The 23,274-nt window shown below is 35.6% G+C and overlaps 1 protein-coding gene across 1 annotated transcript; it reads right to left on the reverse strand.

The window, feature by feature from the left end:
* Positions 15,322-16,007, reverse strand: LOC109850164. Its single transcript, XM_020420115.1, has 2 exons — positions 15,693-16,007; positions 15,322-15,606 (listed from the first exon to the last, which is right to left on the reverse strand). Exons 1-2 carry the CDS (start codon positions 15,858-15,860, stop codon positions 15,559-15,561), a joined length of 216 nt encoding a protein of 71 aa, XP_020275704.1. The 5' UTR covers positions 15,861-16,007; the 3' UTR covers positions 15,322-15,558.

Consider the following 23,274-nt stretch of genomic DNA (forward strand, 5'->3'; position numbering starts at 1 on the left):
CCTCTCAATTGTAGATTGCGCAACAAAAGGAGTAAGAATCTTGGGAAATCCTAATATTCTCAGTCTGCATCCTCTCAATTGTAGATTGCGCAACAAAAGGAGTAAGAATCTCATGATCATCATCAATCATCTTGCGCAACAAAAGGAGTAAGAATCTCATGATCATCATCAATCATCTCCGTTGATTCATTCAAATCATTTATCAAATATTCTTCCATTTCATCAGCCCAAGAGGGGGAAAAAGAGGTCTCACCTAGTTGACGAGCTGGACCAGATCTGAGAAGGCCTGGTTCTGAAATTGACTTAGATTTAGTCAGGATCTCCTCCATTAGCATTTTCTTCTTAGCTCCCTTAGGGCCAGTGCTTTCCATCTCCATTACATTTCTGGACGAAGCACGAAATTCCTTTACTGTTCCATTGCTTCCCCTAGCATCACTTGTCTTCATTGAACCCTCGGATCCCTCAGCTTCATCTACAGAGGATGGAGAAGGATACACGAATAACGAGTCTCTCAAAGTAGTATCAACTATCCCCTTATTACCATGCTTCTTCTTCTTCTTCATGCGAGATCTAGGCAGTGGCGCACAATAGCAAGAGGAAAATCGCCCTCTATCATGCGCCTAACTATCCCCTTTATATGATGTTCTTTTGCAGTTCATCACTACGTTTCTTATTAAAGTATGTGTTTAATCTATAAAACGTCCTTACAACCAAGGCTTGAATTTGCATAGCACGGGCATCCTTAAGTATGTCATTGGAACTTTCAGAACAAGTAGTTGTCATCATACAATAGCGTAGTCCACCATCTCTACATAAGGCCTATCGATCTTCGTATTGCGGCTTCAAATTTTGTTCAATCCAGTTGTGTGCTTCAACTAATAGGGATTTAATTTTCTCCCTACAATGCTCATATACCAGTGAGTCAGTTGCACACCCGGCTTGCTGTTGACCTTCTTGTTTTGATTTACAAACAATTTATTTCTAATGTTATTTGTCTAGTGTTTGTGTTTTTGTATCAATTGTAGACAAACAACATGTTGGAGGATGGATGGATTGCGCCATAACGATCATATCAAATGGAGGTTGACGGAATAGTAGAGTGAAGCCTTGCTATCAAGTTGAAGATCCAAGTTCAAGCTTCATCCAAGTTTACCAAGTTAAGCTATAATGAAGATCAAGATCAAGCTTGGGTAACAGTAGTTTAGGTTTATATTATGTGTGTTGGTACTTTAAGCTCGATCATATATACACACACATTATATTGTAGACATTGTATATATATATATAGTTATATAGTTATATATATATATAATACATACATATTTTGGTTTCCAAGTTTATATAAATATGAATTCACATCTTTCATATTTATTGTTTTGGTTTTTCATGTTTAAATATGAAACAATTGAATATAATTGGAAAATTATTTTTGTTTCATGTTTATATGCTTACATATGATTTCATCAATATCAATTTTATTTAGTTCAATGAAATCATGTTTATTGTTTTGAAAGTTTGCAAAACAAGTATTTTTGTAAAAATATTGTTTTCTTGGTTTATAGACTTAACAATAATCATATACATCTTTTATTAAGTCTACAAAATCATTTTGTAATGTTTCAAAACATGGTTAAGTTAAAATGTCAAAACTCATGTGTTCACATTTTTATGTTTTGAACTATTTTACAAAATGATGATATTTCTCATTTGGGAGGTCTTTATTAAAAACCAGTTTTTGTAGCATGTTTATTATCATGTCTAGAATCATCTCCCAAAGTTTTATAAATTTTGGAATTTATTTGATATTTTTAAACCCAGTTTAAAGTTGAGTTTTTCTGTGCACTTCAGGTCTGTGCATGTTCAGTCGACTTATTAGTCGACTCATGAGTCGACTCATAAGTCGACTCACGAAGTATAGCACAGTTATGATTTTTCTTCTGCTGAGTCGACTCATATAAGCCGACTCATTAGTCGACTCATAAGTCGACTCATGAGTCGACTCATAAGTCGACTTATCAGAGAGCCGTTGCACAGTAACGGCTAGTTTTCTGATTTGTTTGTTTATGGGTTTTTGATCTTTTCCTTAGGGTTTTTGCTGAAGTTTTGAGTGGGTATAAATGCCCCATTGCCTTCAGCTCTTCACACATCCAAGAAAATATTTTAACAAAGTTTTAACAAGGGTTTAAGTTTTGTTTAGTGTTTGTTTAAAAAGCTTTTAAGCAATTGAGGGTTTGAGTTTGTGAATTCAATTCCACAAGAGCTTGAGGAGATCATCTATTGGAGTTTGAGCAATCAACTATTCTCCCTCCATCTCTTGTTATCTATTGAGAAGTTTTCTAAACTCTTTTCTAGCTTTATATTTATTTGTTTGATTATCATCTTATTAAAGCTAGTTTTATATTTGAGTTTAGATTTGATTAATCTCATTGTTACACACACCCACTTGAGCTTATTGTATTTGCATTCATAATATATTTGGGGTTGTGAGAGATAGTAACATTGAGTTGAGCCCAATTGATTTCTCACCTTGTTTAGAGAACAATCATTTGTTGTGTGCCTAATGTGAAGTTCACTTTATAATACACTTGTACACCGAGAGGAGTGTGTGGTGAGGACGGAGTCAATACCGAGAGGAGTGGCGTCGGTGGCCTAGTGAGAGGTGATAATTCCGAGCACTTGAGGGAGTCGATACGTGAGGACCAACACTTGAGGTTATAGCTTGTGTATGTACATTGTGAGGATTTATGAGAGTTATCGGTTGACTTGATAACCGAGTGTGTAGAGTTTTCGGTTAGCTAGAAAACCGAATGTGTAGAGAAGTTCCGGCTTCCAAATGTGTATGTACTTTGTGAGGATTTGTGAGAGTTGTCGGTTGACTTAATAACCGAGTGTGTAGAGTTTTCAGTTAGCTAGAAAACCGAGTGTTTAGAGAAGTTCCGGCTTCCAAACCGGGTTGTGTAGTGGATTCTCCCCGGGAGTGGGGAGCGGAGACGTAGGACGGAAGGTCCAAACTCCGTGATCATTTCCTTGTGTTTGGGTTTGGCATTGGCGCATTTATTCTTGCATATTGTTATATCGCCATTGTTACATGATCATTTTGTTTACCCTTGTTTATATTGTATATTCTTGCACATATCTTGTAGCATATCATACTTGCTAGGATATATTTGTTAATTAGTTTTAATTGGCATAAAATCAGATTAGATTAGCATAAGATCCCCCCCCCCCCCCCCCCTCTAGGGTTCTTTCCTAGCGGCCTTAGGGTCTAACACTTGCCACAATAGATTTTGTAAATTGAACTCTCTGCATTTTTTTCTTAAAATTAGCTCTTATATGCTGCAAGAAATACCAGTGATGATGTGGTGCACTCCACCCCTTATGCAAGGCTCATGGAATTCCTTTCATCCGGTCAGAAATAAAAGTAATCGTTCTGGGACTTTGAACGGTCAGCAAATATCTGTAAATACATTAAAAAAACCACTTCCAACTCGATGTATCTTCCACCTCCACAACTGTGAAAGCTATTGGAAATAGCCCACTGTTTGCATCTACACCAGTCACAACCAAGGGCACTCATTTGTACTTGCCATATAAATGTGTGCCATTGATGCTCAAGAGCGGATGACAAAAAGAGAACTCTTTGATAGCGGGTCCAAATGTCCAAAATACCCGCATTAACCTCTCCACTCCCGGTGCGATCTCTTTAGACACTAGCTCATATTTGGTCCCCAGATTTTTCCTCTTAATTGCTTCAAGATATTGTGGAAGTTATTTGTAAGATTTCTCCCAATCTCCAAAGATTTTAGTCAATGCCTTCCTCTGTGCATCATATGTTTTATACTTGGATATAGTTATTTATCTCATATCATATACCCTTGTAATTATTTGACTTGGAGTAAGATCAAGTTCCCGCCTAACTTCGAGCATAATTAGCTTCAAGATATAAGATGAAGTTGATGTCTTATGATTGACATTGACAGTCGGATTGCAACACGTATGAAGTCCGCAATAACTAGAAATCATAAATTGCCTATTAGATTTTTTTTTCCTAACAGTTGTAATAAGCTTCCATGAACACTTTGAATTATCTCATCTTGAGCACTTGTATACTCTCCTTGACCTTTCTCCTTGAAGTAGCACTTTACATGGTAGCTAGTTGTACTAGTTTTCACCGGTTTGAATTTGACCCGGTTCTTGATTGCCCATTCACGTATAGCGAAAACTAAACTCTCATTATTCTCGAAAAGATCTCCTTTTTTTGAAAGTGAAGTCCTCAGGTCGATCGAAATTAGGACCAAGCTCAACGAACTCAGCTTGTGAGATATTTATCCACTCCTCAATTTGAAACTCTTCTGACAACGATCTTCAGACTCTACATAATCGTTATTTATACAATATTCATCCATCCAACGGGTGTCATTATCAGTTTCTCCAATTGCACATTGCATACTATCAAGACGTTCCTCCTCTTCAACATCTTCATTATCATCATCCCCATATACATCCTCATCCTCTTCTATAATAGAACAAACCGGTAAATTAACTGAAACATGACCCGGCGTGTTGTGGAACATGTCACTTGACATTGCACTCGAGTCATTTTTTAAGTACAAGGCACTTTGAGAGTATGAGATTTGATTTTCAAGCATGCAGGAGAACTCTCCGTGAGCATATGAAACTTCGGCAACCCCAGATATTGGAATATTTTCAATGAACAACTCGATTGAAATTTGTTTTTCCGCAAGTTGTATCATGTCATTCAATTCTTGATCATTTGTGATCTCTACAGTAATTATTTTTTTTTTCATTTATTGGACAATTACAGAAGATCTTAATGGTATTTTTGACATGATTAATTCTAGTACCTCTGTATATTTGCTCCATCATTCTATCGAAATTGCAATTTCTAGATAACATTAATAACTTTCTAGATCATCCTTCGTTTATAGGCATATTATTCATTCCAACACTCAGTTTTCCATTGAATAAGTAAATAATTGGTATTACATTCGCCATTTTAACTGAAGAATTAAAATTCATCATATACAAATTAGATTTTTTTTCCTATTGATAATCATAATTAAAATATTTATTCTAAATATACAATATTAACTAAACACTATAGAGAAAATTATGAAAAAATAAGAAATATACCTTGATGAAGTTTCGGAATTTGTCGACGTCGGAGAGACTAAACGGTGTCGGATTTTAACAATGCCGGAGTGATCTTTGGGGAAGATCTCAATTAGGATTTGGAGGGAATGAGTTTGGAGAGGATAAGAGAGAGAAATTTGAGGGAAGAAGAGCTAAGTTGGGAGGGAATCCATAGAATGAGAGAGAGAGAGAGAGAGATCAGGTTTGGGAGCGAGGAAGATCGGCTGGGTGGTTCACAAGAATGCTTTGCCCTAATTTAGGGCACAGCTAAGATATATGTAGGCCGTCAAATCTACGGGACTACTAAACTCGTAAATTTGGTTCGCAGGAGCTTTGTTTCCGAACAAATCCACGGGATTAGTAGTCCCGTGGATTTGCTGGGCAGAAGTAAAACCTCTCTGCTTAATGTACGGGACTACTAGTCTCGTACGTTTTGTGAGATTACAAACAAAGCACATGGGACTAGTAGTCCCGTATGTTTTGGTTGTTCTTAATGCCCGATTAGTGTACACAAAACATACGGGACTACTAGTTCTGTATGTCTCGAGCATGCTGTTTTTTAAAAACGACCTCTTTTGTCCTGATGGCCAAAAAGAGGTCATTTTTGCTAAATAATTAGCAAAACGGTAGATTTTGCTAATTATTTAGCAAAGAAGGTCTTCTAAAAAAATCACACATTCTTTAGTTAGATCACATTGGATGTATTACGGCTGACAAACTTTGTGTGGTACTGTTTGTTGTCACGTTGAGGCATGACGTAGAGAGGAGATCCAATATATTTAGGGGTCATTTGGTTCATTTCCTAAATACCTAAGTTTAGGAGATTATCATAGGAAATAGTTTGTAGGACTCATTTGCATGTTTTCCAACCCATTTGATGACTTTTTGGAATAAAATGAGTTTTTTTTTTAATTTGGGACTCATGACACCTATTATCTTACTAGTGGATGAGACCAACATACACAACATCTTTTTTTTCTCTCTCAACTAAACACAAGAAAGGAAAATCTAACACCTCCACATGGGTGTGTCAAGCGTTTTGATTTCCTTTTTTTTAATTTCTCAGCCAACCAAATAACCCCTTAGAGCAGAGATTTTGTCAGTTGATATCTGACATAAGTTAAATAGAACCATGCTGTCGCCTTTATATTTGTCGGGTTGGGCCACGCAGAGTTGAATCAACTCTGAATGCCATGCAAGGTTGGGGTCACGCGGAGCTAGTCTTCACGCTCAGAATCAACCCTTTTGTTCTGATTTTGGCCTATTTTTGACTCAGGATGTTGTGTCTTTGTACCCGTAGCCCATTTGTGGACTCCTTTAATTTCATTGAGTCCTTTAGTCATGTCACATGACCAAAGTATCCTTGATGGGATCCATGCTTCTATCTAGATGATCTTGTTTAGACAATTATTATTTTTTGACCGCTCACGGATTTGAGTTTTCTTTATTGAGACATATTCTCCTATCTATCTGTGATTGATAAGCGAATACGAATATAACAAGTATGATATCTGAGTCGTATACAAACCGTTTGCACCCCAAAGTAGGGAAAAAAATTAGTAGTGAAAAATTCATTACCTTTGCATCAAAAGCCTATTAATAGCAGACGTTGTGAGATGTTTTGGGCGAAAAGGGGAAATCAGTGCAACATACATGAGATGGGATAAGTATTAAACATTGAAATGGAACACAATAACAGACGGTTTCATCCCCATTCAGCTTTTAGTCGTCAAACAAAATGAAGTTGAACGAGCCTGGAGTCTTGGACTGTGGCTTGCCGTTAAAAAAAGAAAAATCCAACTGGCGCGTGCAAAATAGACCAGAATCAAGAGATCCCACCCAAAAAAATTAGAATCAGTTGGGGATCTCTTTGGACGCGTATACGTGACATGCACGCAGCCCTTGTGTCATTTATTTCTCGTGGTCCCTTTGGATACATGTACATGCACGCAGACCTTGTCTGGTCCAATATGCAACATGGCTTCCATGTTTCTCTCATTGTTTCATTTTTGTTGGTTGAATTTCATAAAGCTAATATAAACTACTAAGGATTTTTCATAAAATTTATGAAGTATTTTTATTATAGAAAAGAAAACGAGACACATGTTCATCACACGTTTTAAAGTTGATGGTTGTACTGATCGCACCGCTTTAATATTCCTTGATCATTTTCACTCATTGCACTAGTTTAAAATTGACTGGGAAACATTTGTCATGTTGTCATCTCCTCAAAGCTTAAACCTACATATAAACCTACATACAAAGGGAAGGGAAGAAAGAAAGGAACAAGTGATGCAGATACATAATGTGCCAGTGTGGTTTCGGTGGAGCGAAGAAAGGGAGTAGCTCAATGGGCAGAAAATACATCTAAAAATATGTTAGGTGCTACTCAATGGGCAGAAAATACATCTAAAAAATATGTTAGGTATCTTCTCTCACTACGTTCGTTTAGATAAGTCAAATTTCTGATCTAAGGGGGGAAAAATTCAACCAAGACGGCAGACAAGTTTCAATTCTTACATTGACAAAGCCATTATTCTCTGTCCTCGTCAAATTTGACGATCATCCTTAAATATACATAGAGTTTACTGCCAGAAGCACATCCAGTACTATGAGGCTACAATCAACTGTAGGTCCGTTCTGCTAGCACCTACATCCTTTACATGTAATGACTTCGTTTCTCGTTAGGTTGAGATGTAGCATGGAAATTGCGTGATTGATAAATTACTATTTTGCACTCAATCTGCGAGCTAAAACCATTACCCTAACAAATGAATGCTAACAAAATAGTTTGAGGTAACCCACCGCGAGTTGCACAGGTGCTCTGGAGACGCAATGGTAACAGTACAAACACCTTCAGGTCCCTGATTCGATCTCGTCTGCCTAACCTGAAGTGTGCGAATGGAAGATGGGGCCTCACACACCCAAGATTTAATTGGTTGGGGTCGGGATTCGAACTCAGGCTTCTGCATGGGGATCCTTGTACCTTGCCATCGTTTCCCTCGTATCCCAAACAAAATAGTTCGAGATATGAATGACTACTCCCCCGCAATATAGAAATATATGACCTAACTGTCAGTTTCTCTGTGGGACATTGATTAGTTAGGATATTCTTGCACATCTGGGTGATTGCGTAAGAGCTACAAGTAGCTCTCAAACTTTTTGCTCAAATTTAACAACTTTGAAGCTTTTCTGTTGAAGACTTGCTACACCTAATATCGGCCTAGATAGGAAAAAAAAAGATGAATGTAGAAGGCAAGGCTGATGATGACACATTAACACAACTCTAAACATCTCTGGTGGTGAACTATTTCCTAGTAACCGAACCATTCTTTGACCCAGATGTTAGATGACACCATGACTCCTGCCTTCGCACTGGGTGCAACACTCAAAATGCTCGAGTTTTCTAAAACACTAAAAGGTTCTTACATCAAGTCTATAAACTGTTCAAAAAATCAAAAAAATAACCACACGAATAAAAAAGATATTAATCAAAACTATTTCGAGAACTGGAAAGTATTGGTAATCAGGTAAGGTGTACCTGTGTCACAAAAGAATGAAAACGATAGAGTTTGTAATGTGTAAATTAAAAGAAACATGCATGTCCAAATATAAAAGAATGTTCATGATCTGTAAATGGAGGAAACATGCATGTTCAAATATAGAGAATTATCTATGCAGTATCTGTTTGCACTGAAGAATATCTTTGAAACCTTCTTACGCGAATCTGCACATATTTGATGATACGAGCTGATATACGAATATTAGCTATATCTTGAAAAACAATTTGACACAAAGGGTACAATTCCTCACTAGGCCACTATTACCAGGGGAAAAAAATTACCAATAAATTTGCGGCTAAAACTGTAATGTGAGGCTTAGTAACACTAGATTTTTAATTAATATGAAGTACAGTTAGTTTGAGTTACAGAACAACCTAAATTAATGTCTAACCTCATTATAGAATTTACATATTCTAAACATATTTGATCTCTTCGTCCCTTTCAAATAAAATAAAAACTTACATAGTTACATAGAATCAAATGAAAGAAATTTTTTCCAATACATCCTGCTTGCCAAGAGTGACCTAGAGGCTAAAGTGATGTTCCGTGAAAGAAGGAAAATCATAGGAGTATTCTAAGTTCCCTTAAACCAAAATGTCTTGCCTAAGAAAAGTTTTCAATCACAGTAACAATCTTCAACTTTTACATAGCCAATATTTTCTTCTTTTTTCCCTGATAACTGCACCTCAATTTCAGGAAAAAGTTTTCTTCCTTCCATTGGTACAGGGCCTCGAATTCCTGTCTTTCATTTGTGACCAATCTTTGAACCAATCTCATTAGTTATTTCTATATAGCACATCATCCATACAACTAGAATACCTCAACTTCTATTTCTAACTTGACAATACATTGTGAAGGCTCAACATTCAAATGCAAGCAAGTTGGTTTTCATGGAAGTCATCAGTAGTCTGCAATACTTAAATATTAGAATAGTTTCTAAAATGCTTCTACTTTGCAAAAATGATACGTGTACAACTTTGATACTACTTTGGTACTACCACAAACAAAAAAATTGGGTTCTTCCTTGAAATTTGTATTTAAAAAAAGTTTGGTGATTCATCATGGCCCCATTCTTTTGTTTGTAATAGTGCCAAAGTAGAATCAAAGTTGTAGTACACTTATCATTACTCTTCTGCTTTGGCATCACTCAGCAAAAAGCCCAACCATAACTGATCACACACAAATCAGTTACTTTAAAGGACACCTATACTTTTCAAGTATTGTTAAAGAGAACATAATATACCTAGGATTGAGATGAGAGACATCTAACAGAGAAAGAGCTGCCATCAAACTAACAATCCATAGTAGCCGTTGATTTCAATTGCTCCTTGCATCCATAACTGTTGCTTCTCTGTGGTACTTTGATTAGTTATGTGCGTTCATCCATTCATATCAGGGTGATACTATTAGAGCTGCAACCTCTTAATCTTTGTTCAAAGTCCACAAGTTGAAAATGACAAGGTTTCCCCAAGAAACTTATAGCACTAACTAATATCTAGAAGGGTAGCTGGACGACTCAACTAATCTTAAAATACACGAAGGGAGACCATCCAAGATTAAACTTAGGAGAACCATAGAAAGATGCAGTTACAGCAAATGGAAATGAACCTCTAGAAAAGTTTCTTATTTTGATATTTAAAACATAACATGCCATTTGATACAATCGTTTACATATTTAAGGAGGTGCAGGGTGAAACATTAAGTATGTTTCTATCTAGTGAGCTGAAGTAAGATGGAAGGTTGGAAGTTGATAAAAATCATCTGGATATGAACTTCACCACCAATCACATACAAGGTACATACAGTTATATCTAGAGCATAAAAAGCCACCGAGAAATATATTATCCAAAGCTACTTCAACAGCTTTGAAAGGCATCAATTATCAGTAAATAATTGGGATGCACAGGAACGGAGCTAATGTTGTACAAGTGAACATGCATGTTTAGATATACTAGTTGAGATGCACATGCAATGCACGTGGTTAAATATCATGATTATTTAAATTGATAAAAATAGAATAAAATAAAGGAAAACAAAGTTTTTTATGGGATTGATATAAGTAAAACTTTAAATAAACTTTTAGCAAACCGAAGTAAAACTGCAAATTACAAACACCTTAAAAATATTACAAATAAGCAGTTGAGGAGCAACACTTGTACTTGAAGAATTGATTAAGTTTTATTCTTTGAAAAAAATTACAAAGAATAATATCATCAAGGTATGGTTCAGCATTCTCCGTATCATAGAAGTAAAGACTAAAAGTATGAAAAATTATTTTCTTACGAAATTAGAGTAGGGAGATTAGGATATATTTCGCCATGTGCTCTAAATATAAAAATTTCTTTTCTCTTTGATGCAATGTCCCTATCATATCTTGCTCCAAGCGATGTGAATGAAAAATACTATTATAACTCACTTGCCTAGAGCAATTGTATTGTATATAAGACATATAACCCATTTGGAATATACACATCTGCTAAGTGGATTTTGTTATTGTGAGAGCAAAATGTTTGTATTCAAACTTTTTAACTCTATAAAAGACACAAGAATTTAGAGTGCATAGCTTATATATCGTAAAGAACATATTGGTTTATGAAGAATTTTCCCTAATAACAATATTATTATAACAATATTACTATTCAGTTTTAAATCAATTTTATTAAATAAGATTATATGACCTTTTTAAATAAATTAAAAAGTATATATAAAACCTAGATGTTTATAGTCAATAGTTGGGCTCCATAAAATTGGTTAACTTTACATTATAGTTACTAATTTGATACGCGTAATTATAGAATAAATCTCAAGCAAAAATAGGAATTGAGATTGTATTATCTTGCAAGTAAATAAATAAATATTATTAGAGCTTATCTTTATATTAAATTTAAAAATAATAATTTAAATTATTAAGCACTAAATATTTGTTCATGTGAAAAAGTAATCTATGGTTTATATACCTATTTAGTCAATCAATCAAACGTATTAAAATTATGATGACCACAGTCAAAATTATATGATGGGTTCACATTAAATATAATTTATAAAAAATAATACATTAAAGTCAAAATTCTTTTAACCACTATATAGATTGTCTAAAAATATTTACATATATAAACTATACTGCTTAGTAATAGTGATGTGCACTTAACTATGGCCTAATACATCTTAAGAACGACTTACTCTTTATTATCATCATTAATTGATGTATCTGTGCATTACATTAAAAACACAGAAAATTTAGAAAACTACAAAAGAAACACCCTCAAAAGTTTTAAAAATTATAAAAAAAAACACCCTAAAAATTTATAATTTATAAATACACAAAACTATTAAACATTACATTAAAATCAAAGAATTACAAAAAATCACTGAAAATTTTCAAATTTTGAAGGGGTAATTTGTAATGTACTAAACTTTAAGGGTGTTTTTATAAAAATTTCAAATTTAATACATTTTTAATTAGTTATGTTCCTTTTAAAAAAGTTATGGATAATATTGACCATGAAAAGTTTTTCATAAACCTATACTTTTAAAGGGAGTATGATATTTTTTACAAAATTTTAATTTTCTAAGAATTGTTAGTAAGTTTGTATATTCATTTTAGTGTCTATAGGTTAAAAATTCTCATGGTGTTTTTTAAAAATTATGAATTTTAGGGGTTTTTTATAATTTTTTAAACTTACAGGCCTTTTCTAGATATTGTAAATTGTTTATAAACTATTTATAATTATGTTTTCAATTTACTAATGAGTTTGAAATTCTCAAGAGTGTTTTTTGTAAAATTTGAATTTTGAGTTTTTGTTTGTAATTTTTAAATCTTTAAGGGTGTTTTCAATAAATTATAAATTATGTAGGAGATATTTACAATTCCTATATTTTTAATGTACTATTAGGTTGGAAATTATAAGGATTTTTATAAATTTTACAATTTTAAAGGTTTTATTTTGCAATTTATAAAATGTTTAATGTTTATTGCAAATTCCATAAATTTTCGGGGGTTGTTTGTGTTATTTGTAGGTTTTTAGTATGTTTATAGGTTTTAAATTTTCAAGGTGTTTTTTTACAAATCTTTTAGTTTCTAGGTAGTATATGTTTTTCAGATTTCTCGCTAAATTGAAATAAGTAAAAATTTATAATTTTTAAGATATTTTAATAAAATTTTGAATTTGTGGGGGTGTTTTTGCAATTTAAAAAACTCAAAGGATATTTTTTACAAAGTCCGAAAAAATTTAGATATTGGCTAGCATATGCTTTTCAGATTTCTCTGTGAACTGAAATAAGTAAAGGATTTGAATAATATCAAACGTATCTCCTTTATTCAATAACATGTTAAGTCTCATTGTGAATAGGATAAATTATTTAATTACCAATTCAAAGAAAATAGGATAATTAGAATAGATTAGGATAGCAATATATTATTCAAAAAAAATTAAGGGTAATATTAACCATGAAAAAGATTTTCACGAACTCATATTTTTAAAGGGAGTACGATGAGAGTAACTTGCTTTCATTGCATTTTGCAATTGAGATTCTGAAAACTAATATCTTCTGATGTCATTACCAATATATGATGCTGATATGAATTGTTGTAAGAGTAATAGCCATATCTTGACAGATCACTTCAATGCGTAAGTGAACATATAATTCATAGGCTACTACTACCAAGTAGAAACTTACCTCATGGTTTTTGAGGAGGCAACTAATAATAAATTAAAAACACAAAATAGTTCACAAATGTGGTAGGGAGATGCTAACTAAGAGATGACTCAGGACGCTATGTATGACATCAAGTCACCAACTTATTCGTACTAGTGGGTATCTCCATATTAGCCCTAAACCCAGAGCCTGCCGACTTAGGGCTAGGGTGTTCCCTCTTCTTCCCCTATATACATGCATGTAGGGGTTCATGAAGAGGCACATCTCTTATGGCATCCATAGTTCATAGGTCAGTCTTACCAAGTAGAAACTCATCTCATATGCAGTGTTATCGAGACGCGAGACGCAATGCAGTGCGCAAAGGCCCCTTATGCGCACCATGTGCAAGACGCACAACGATGCGCGCGTCTCACTGAATTGAGGCGCATAACTCAAACTAATATTTTTCAACATAAGACAAAAAAGCATATAAGCAACATGTTTATCAATTGTAACATAAAAAAACTAAGAAATATAATTTCACATACTAAATCACGAACGAGTCTTAATTAGCATGCATAACATAGAAAAGTTCATAAGTTTTCACAAAATGCAAGATAATCTCTAACATAAGCAAAAGTTTAAGAAACAAAACAAGCAAGTAACAAATAAGAAATATGTATTTTCATTTAAAATTGATATATGTATTTTTAAGTAACAATTAAATGATTAACAAATATGACTGTTCATAATTTTCTAGTTAGCATTCTTAATTGTTATTTGCTAGTTAGCATAAAAAGATGGAGAATGAAGATAACAATTACATATTTACATGTTCATAATTTCTAGTTAGCATGCTAATTAGAAAAGTAAGTTATTGTTAGCAAACAAGTATACTAAATTACTAATTACTATTTTCTTTTTATAGGTTAAACATGAAAAGATGAAGAATGGATTAACAACTAGCAAGAAAGAGTCTATTACATGATGTAAATATGTAATATATAAATTATTTTTAAAAAAAATAGAAAAAGAAGTCTATTACATGATACAAGTGTCAAGCACACATGAGGCGCACGCGAGGCGCGCGCCTCGTGTGCGTGCAGCGCCCCGCCTGCGGGGCATAATTGCCCTAACCCACAGCGTCATGTGCCCGGGCGCGCTCGAGGCGCGCGCCTCGATAACACTGCTCATATGATTTTTGTGAAGGCAACTAATAATTTAAAAAAAAGGACACAAAAATATGTTAGGGAGATGTGGACTCGTAAACAACTTAGAAAGTTGTGTATGTTACCCATTTATTTGTACTAGTGGAGTATGCTGGGTTTTATAGGAAACCCTACATTTCCCCTAATGTATCCCATATTCTTAGATCATCTAGCCGTCATTCCCTTCCCCCCTCTATTACTATTCAGGGTCAGTGGGACAATATGTGTGGATCTAAGGTGTGCTTATCCTCTGGTCATGGCGTAGGAGATCTCTGGATTACAAGGGGGAACAAAAAATCGCATTAAAGTTATGTATTAACTTGTTTACTGTTTCGAGAGCACATCCAGGATTCATGCTCATGCTGTACTCTGCAATGATTAGGTTAGATCTCATCTGCATGATTAGAACACCTGATCTGCTATTGTTTATGTCATAGATGCATGCCACATACCGAATAGAAAAGTAAATTCATAAGCTTTTGTTAAAACTTATATCAGACTATCAGCAAGTTCCAGTAGGACGCAACAAAAGAACACCAAATGTCCTTCACACGGCTTCTATAAGAGTTCTTTTCAATTGGTTCCTTTCAAATAGACTTAATTCCCTAGTTCGATTGAATTTCCACTTCATTATCAAGAAAGTCTTTGAATTGGATTCTCAGCACTTCAAATGCCATTAGGGTAACCAAGCATTTCTCTATAATTCTAATACAAATTGGAATTCAAACTTTCTTCATAGACAAATCATTGTAATCAGTTCATATCCAAACTGATACCACATTGCAACAAAACAAGCAATTTTTGTAAGATGTAGCATGAAACATAGAAACAAAACCTCAAACGTAGTCACAAATAAAACACAGTAGTATTCAAAATGGTTCCTTTTTCACACAGTTGAACAAAATAAGCAGTAATATTTCAATTGGTCAACATAGCAACATTACCATTATTATCATCGAAACAAAGAGACCAAAGCTTGCTTCTTTCTTTCCCCTCCCTCACAGGAACTTCCTCGGAGGGCGGCCAGCGTCCTCATCCTGCATATGCTGCATCCAAATCGAGAAATTAGGGTTTCGATGGAAAATTTAGGGTTTGTATCTATAGAGATTTGGGGGAATCTGAGATTACTCACGAATTCTCTAACGATGCCCTTGTAGACGAGGATTGGGACGGCGATGCCGAAGATTCCGACGAGAGCGAGGTTGCGGCGAGTCCATCGGAAGTTGAACTCGAGGTTCTCGCGGCCGGCGTTCCAGTCCTCGATGAACTTGTTCTTGTTCACCTCCATTCCTCCTCCCATCTTCGATCTCGTCGGTGATTTGATCAGGACGAGGGGGAAAAAATAATCGATACGAGCGATGGAGATTTCGGAGCTCGAGATTTTACTACTGTGAGGTCTATTTGTTGTCGACTGAAGCAGTAGAAGTCGACGAGATCCATTCACCGCATGGTAATCCAAGCGCTGTTACCGGGTTGGAGCCTGTTGGATACGAGTACTACTGGATTTATACCCGGACCCAACACCGTGCTCAAAGTATAGTGAGCGGTTTTCCCCCGGAAAACCAACTTAAAAGGGAGAAAGAACCAGGTGTATAACATTAAATGCGCACTAAATGGATATCGACTATTAGATTATTGGGCGTCAGGATTTATGCACAGATTCAATATTTAACATTTATTTAGTGTGTATTATCATTGACCCGTCTTCCCTAAAAAGAGGGTCATTTCACAGAAATCACCTTACTTTTTTAATTTATAGGTCAACTACATTCAAAATAAGTTTATATTCCAAACAGCCAAATCCTTATCAAAATTTTCACTAAAAAACTTAAAATACGTTTAAAAACTGACATTCAACACATGTGTCTCACTTTGTAAACATTTAGGCTTCAAGGTACAAATCGCGTACTTTAAACGTGCATCTTTTAAGGTTATTAAAAGCTTTTTAGTGAAAATTTGGTTAGGAAGTGATTCATTTGAACAAAAACATACTTTAAAGGTGATTTAAATATAAATTTAAAATGAAAGGTGGTTTCCTATTGCATGGCCCTATTTTTATTATGGTTTTAAAAAAAACATATAATAAACATCTAAACTTTACCCAACAAATTTCTAAAATGGACTATTTCTCAAATTTAATTCACAAAATCGACCAAATTAGCATTTACTAAAGTCGACCAATTCTCATACACATCGGCATCAAGTACCAAAACTGATGTTTGAGGCGTAAAACCACCATGGAGCTAAATAGTATGAATTTTAAAACTTTAAGGGCTTAATAGAATGAAAGTAAAAAACTTTAGCGACTAAATCAGAACTTTTGCAGGCTGTTGCAGGTTTTCCGCTTGCAAAAACAACAAAACAAACGGGGCCTTAGAAACTTATTAGACTTTGACCTTCCCAACACCTCTACCCTAGACTGTACTTGTAAACTTCAAAACCAAAACCCAAAGCGCATAACCAATAAGCAAATATTGACTCCAAATGTAGATTATTTATTTTCACTTATAATCCTTCAATTCACGCGGAAAAGTGAGTTATTTAAAAGAGCAGTGAGGACAATACGTACTATCAATGCTACGCTGCTTATGTACTGCCATAAATAAAGACTTCGTTTCATGATGACTCACAAATTCTTTTTGACAATTTTCACGGATAATCCTCGCATCTTTGTTTGTGATAGTACAAAAATAATATAATATTAATATTACAATAAACATTTTCCTATTATAATTTATCTTCCTCAACTGTCAATCCAGAGATGGTTAGCTGTAATAAAATAGAGTTGATGGTGGTAAGCATTGCTGAAGTTACAGATGAAGGGATTATCTTTAATTAAGCATCTCCTATGAATTTCCACTGCCCATAAATTTTTTTTAAAGAATTTGTAACCAGTTTTTGGAATTGCTTGCAGTTCAATTTTTATTTTTTTATCTTTTATTTTTCTTGTCCGCTTTGAAACCCATCTCTGTTAAAAGTTCGCAACTAGCGGCTCTCAGCAAATTAACAATATGTTGGAAATGCTTGTTGGTTTCGGTTGCCACAAAGTGGTCCAATAACTTCTCATCATCAAGAGAGTTGGTTATGACTTAACCAACCACTTTGCCCACTAATTCCTTTTATTGCTCTTTGATGGAGAGAGTAGAAAAAGAGTATATATATATATATATATATTTCGGGTCCCTATACCTGCTCTTAAAAAAAAATTGAAAGAAAAATACATTATCGTTTAGTGAAGAGATAAGGTTTAGAAGATCTTCGAAATCAACATCCATATCTTGAGTAAGACAACGATGACTGGAGGTTAGTTTAATCAATTACGCTTACGTTTGATGTAGTTTATATTTTCAGTTTCCAAATACGTTTTGATCAAGTATTTGAATTTCTATCATGTTTAGATAACTTTAGTAATTTTAATTTTATCATTTGGTATCAGAGCTTGATTATAGAACTTATGATTTTCCTTTTTCTTAATTAATTGCTCATCGTGAAAATCATTTGTTCTAAGATCTTGGTATAATGATAATCAAATCAATAATTAAGTTTAATTTAATTTGCTTAAGAGTTAGGAGTTAACATGTTCGAAACTGTAAAATTCGGATCTGTTCATTCAATATGTATACATATTTTGATTGTATTAAATACTTTAGGACAATAGCCTAGTGGTAAGGTTTGAGGATTTGGCCTAGAGGTTTGGTGTTCAAACCCCTAGGACTACACCATATATTAAAGGTCTTTGAAAGCAAACAAAAATATTACTAGAATTCAAAGAGACCAGCCAAGGCCCATCAAAGACCTTTAATATATGGTGTAGCCCTATGGGTTTGAACACCAAACCTCTAGGCCAAATACTCAAGCCTTACCACTAGGCTATTGCCCTAAAATATTTAATACAATCAAAATATATACACATATTGAATGAACAGATCCGATTATTTAATTTACTGCAGCAATTCAACTTGCTAATTACTCTGATATGAAATGTGATGTTCCCGAGCTCAAAGGGGACAACTACAAAGTGTGGAAGGAGTATGAAATGTGATGTTCCCGAGCTCAAAGGGGACAACTACAAAGTGTGGAAGGAGAGAGTTCTCCTTCATTTGGGATGGATGGACATAGACTATGCCATAAGGAAGATTGAACCCCCTACAGTTACTGAAATCAACACTTCAGAAGAAATTTAGCTTTATGAAAAATAGGAACGATCCAATCGTCTCTGTGTGATGTTCATAAAGACTAAAATTTCTGCTGGTATAAGGGGTTCAGTCGAGCAGGTCGACAAGGTCCAAGATTTACTAAAGGCTATCGATGAGCAGTTCGTCACTTCAGACAAGGCAATGGCGAGCACCCTGATCATACAATTTTCATCCTTGAGGCTCACCGGCGTAAGGGGTGTGCGTGATCATATCATGCGCATGAGGGATATTGCGGCACAGTTAAAAGTATTGGAGGTTGAGATGTCTGAAGCCTTCCTGGTTCACTACATCCTTTGCACCTTACCTCAGCAATATGGCCCATTTAAGATATCCTAAAACACACATAAGGACAAATGGTCGATCAATGAATTGTTGACCATGTGTGTTCAGGAAGAGGACAGGCTGCTTATGGAGGAAAAGGAAAAGAAAATTGTGAACTTTACTACCCCTGTGAAGTACAAGAAGAAGGATCAAGCCAAGGACAAGGGAAAAGTGAAAATCCCTCCTCAAAAGGACATTAAGAAAGAAATTGTGTGCTTCTTTTGCAAAAAGAAGGGGCACGTTAAGAAACAATGCTCCAAGTTCATGAAGTGGCTTGATAAGAAAGGTACTCAACTTTCTTTTGTTTGTTATGAATCCAATATGATTGATGTTAATCATAACACATGGTGGATTGATTCTGATTCTACAATCCATGTCACCAATTCATTACAGGATTTACGAGACCTGCGGAAGCCGATGGGAAGTGAGCACAGCGTCTATTCAGGAAATAAGATGCCCTCACATGTGGAGGCCATTGGCACGTGCAGACTGGTTTTAAGTAGTGGTTTTATTTTAAGTTTAGAAAAGACGTTTTATATTCCTAGTTTTTCTAGGAATTTAATTTCAATTTACAGACTTGTATTAGATGGTTATTCCTTTAACTTTTCAGATTTCGGATTTAATTTGGTTTTTAAATCTGATGTTGTTGGATGTGGTACTTTGTCTGATGGTCTTTTCCTCCTTAATTTGCAAAATGATGAAAACCATACTTCTATGCACGTTCATGAAAATGTTGGTACTAAACGATGTGTTGTGAATGAAGAGTCTTCTATATTATGGCATCTGAGATTGGGACATATCTCCATTGATAGAATTAAAAGGTTAGTGAATGATGGGGTACTTGGTACTTTGGATTTTACTGACTTTGAGACTTGTATAAGCTGCATTAAGGGTAAGCAGACTAACAAGTCTAAGAAAGGTGCCAAAAGAAGTTCTAAATTATTGGAAATCATACACACTGACATTTGTTGTCCAGACATGGATGCATACCGTGATAAGTACTTCATCTCTTTCATAGATGATTACTCGCGATACATGTATCTCTACTTGCTTAACAGTAAGAATGAAGCACTAGATGCTTTTAAGGTGTTTAAAGCAGAAGTAGAGAAACAATGTGGCAAACAAATTAAGATCGTGAGATCCGATAGAGGTGGAGAATACTATGGTAGATACACTGAGAGTGGCTATGCAAATGGTCCATTTGCGAGGTTTCTTAGTGAAAATGGGATTGTTGCCCAATATACTTGTCTGGCTTTCCGGACCAAAATGGAGTAGCTGAAAGAAGAAACCGAACATTATTGGACATGGTGCGTAGCATGCTTGCTAGCTCCAAACTTCCTAAGTCCTTGTGGACTGAAGCTCTTAAGACGACTATGTACATATTAAACCGAGTTCCAACTAAGGCTGTCTCAAAAACTCCTTTTGAGTTATTCAAAGGTTGGAAACCAAGTTTACGACATGTACGTGTTTGGGGATGTCCATACGAAGTAAGAGTCTACAATCCACAAGAAAAGAAGTTGGACCCAAGGACCATAAGTGGGTATTTCGTTGGATATGCCGAAAGGTCTAAGGGATACAGATTTTACTGTCCATCTCATAGCACTAGGTTTGTGGAATCAAAAAATGCTAAATTTCTTGAGAATGACTTGATTAGTGGGAGCGATCGATCTCAGGGCGTTGGTCTTGAGAAAGATCATTTGGATGCTCAGTGTGCCACTTCAAGCAACGGACTGATCGTTGTTGTTAACAACACGCCTATAGTACAAACGCGTGTTGAAGAGCCAGTTCACGAAATACCACAAGCTGATGATCCTGATTTAGTAGATGTTGAAGTTCAACAAATACCTGAAGCTGTTGAACAACCAGCTGAACAACATGATCCTGATCCTCAGGAAAATGTTGATATAGCATTAAGAAGATCTACTAGAGTAAGGAAATCGGCGATTCCTAGTGACTATGTCATGTATCTACAAGAGTCTGACTACAATGTTGGAGCCGAAAATGATCCTGAGACGTTTTCACAAGCCATGAGTTCTGAGATTTCAAACTTATGGTACAATTCCATGAAGGATGAGATGGATTCTATGGCGTCAAACCGAGTATAGGATCTCGTCAAGTTGCCTGATGGTATGAAAGCCATTTGATGTAAATGGGTTTTCGAAACAAAGAAAGACTCACAAGGCAACATTGAGAGATATAAGACCAGACTCGTTGCCAAAGGATTCACTCAAAGAGAGGGAATCGACTACACGGAGACATTTTCTCCTGTATACTCAAAGAGAGGGAATCGACTACACGGAGACATTTTCTCCTGTATCTAAGAAAGATTCTCTTCGAGTCGTTATGGCATTGGTTGCCCATTTTGATTTGGATTTGCATCAAATGGATGTGAAAACGGCCTTTCTTAATGGTGACCTAGAGGAAGAAGTTTATATGAAGCAACCTGAAGGTTTCTCCTCTAGTAATGGTGAGCACTTAGTCTGTAAGCTTAATAAGTCCATATATGGATTAAAGCAAGCTTCTCGTCAATGGTATTTAAAATTCCATGATGTTATCACTTCATTTTGTTTTGAAGAGAACGTCATGGATCAATGTATATACCAGAAGGTCAGTGGGAGCAAGTTTTGCTTTCTTGTGCTATATGTGGATGATATTTTGCTTGCGGCAAATGATAAAAGTTTGCTATATGAGGTGAAACAGTTCCTCTCAAAGAACTTTGATATGAAAGATATGTGTGAGACATCTTATGTCATTGGCATTAAGATCCATAGGGAAAGGTCTCGAGGGATTTTGGGTTTGTCTCAAGAGACCTATATCAAAAAAGGCTTTAGAGATTGTTTGTTGGAAAAATTGTAAAGAAGAGAATAAAGAAAATGTGACTTTGATTCCTTTGATCTCGGTGGTTACAAACTTGATTAACAAAGAGAGGAAAACGAATTTGATTTTCCCCTTTGTTTAAACTGGTTCTTCTTGCAGCAATGGAGTGCTTCCTTCGATTGATTGGCGTCGAACTTGTCTCCGTTGACGATCCGACGTTCTTTATCTCGTGGGAACGATGAACTTTCGTGGAAAGTTTATGAATAACTCTGAATGAGTTTAAGAACTCTGAACGAGTTTGAACTCTGTGAATAGAGTTTGTTGGAACGCGAAATTCGGTTAATAATCAAGCTGTTTTTCTGTTGTTGAAGGATTTCTCTCAGATTTGATTTTCTGAGGTTAGTTCAAAAATCCTATCTCCAAGGATTTCGTTGCTGTTGTTGCCGAATCTCCAACACCTGAGTGTTTTGATGATGAAGAATCCAACCCTTGATCTGATTATCAAAAATCCCGATCGCTTTAACTCTGTCGAGTTTGTTTTAGAACTGAAAATCTCCAACCTGTATGGTTTAGATCTTTTGAATCCAACTCTGTGGTTCAGATGCCAAAAATCACCTAGTAACTCAGTTGAGTTCGTTGAGCTTTTATAGGGGATAAGAGGTTGTAACTGACCCTATAGTCCGCTCCATACATGGGCGAAAATCCCTCAGACGTGGGATAAAACGGTTTTGGAACCGTTCGACTTTATGTTTGAATAAGTCAAACGCCCATTCTGGCGTTCGAACCTCTACTTCGTGTTCTTTGAATTAAGACGTGAAGTTAGGGTGTTAGCTGAACACATTGAACGCGGGGGTCGCTCACGTTTGGCTTGTGCATTGTCGACGCGAGGGTCGCTGTGGCTTGACGACGCGGGGTCGCCGTGGATTGACGACGCGAGGTCGCCGTGGCTTGACGACGCGAGGGTCGCCGCTGGCTTTGACGACGCAGGGTCCGCCGTGGCTTGACGCCGCGAGGGTCGCTTCATTTCCAAAGTTATGACGCGGGGTGACACCCGCGTTTCAGAAGGAGTTAGCTGATTTGTAACTTCTTCTGTAAGCGTGCAAGGACCGTTGTTCAGTAATCCTAGCTTTAGCTGTTGTGGGCGTGTGAAAGCCGTCAGATTGTAACTTTCACTGTAAATTGTGAAGACTGCTGCATAGAGTTTTCATCAGTTGTCGAAGTGTCGTTAAATTGTAACCTTTCTGATCTATGTGAAAAGTCTCTATTTGCCGCTTTCAATCACCGACCCGAAAGCTATTTGATTGTAGCTTTTGTTGTAGGAGCCTAGACGGGATCAACATCCATAGTGTCTTAAAGATGAATATTCGTCATAGCTCTCTA

This window comes from Asparagus officinalis, chromosome 1, assembly GCF_001876935.1.
Source record: "Asparagus officinalis chromosome 1, Aspof.V1, whole genome shotgun sequence".
In the NCBI taxonomy this organism is placed as follows: Eukaryota; Viridiplantae; Streptophyta; class Magnoliopsida; order Asparagales; family Asparagaceae; genus Asparagus; species Asparagus officinalis.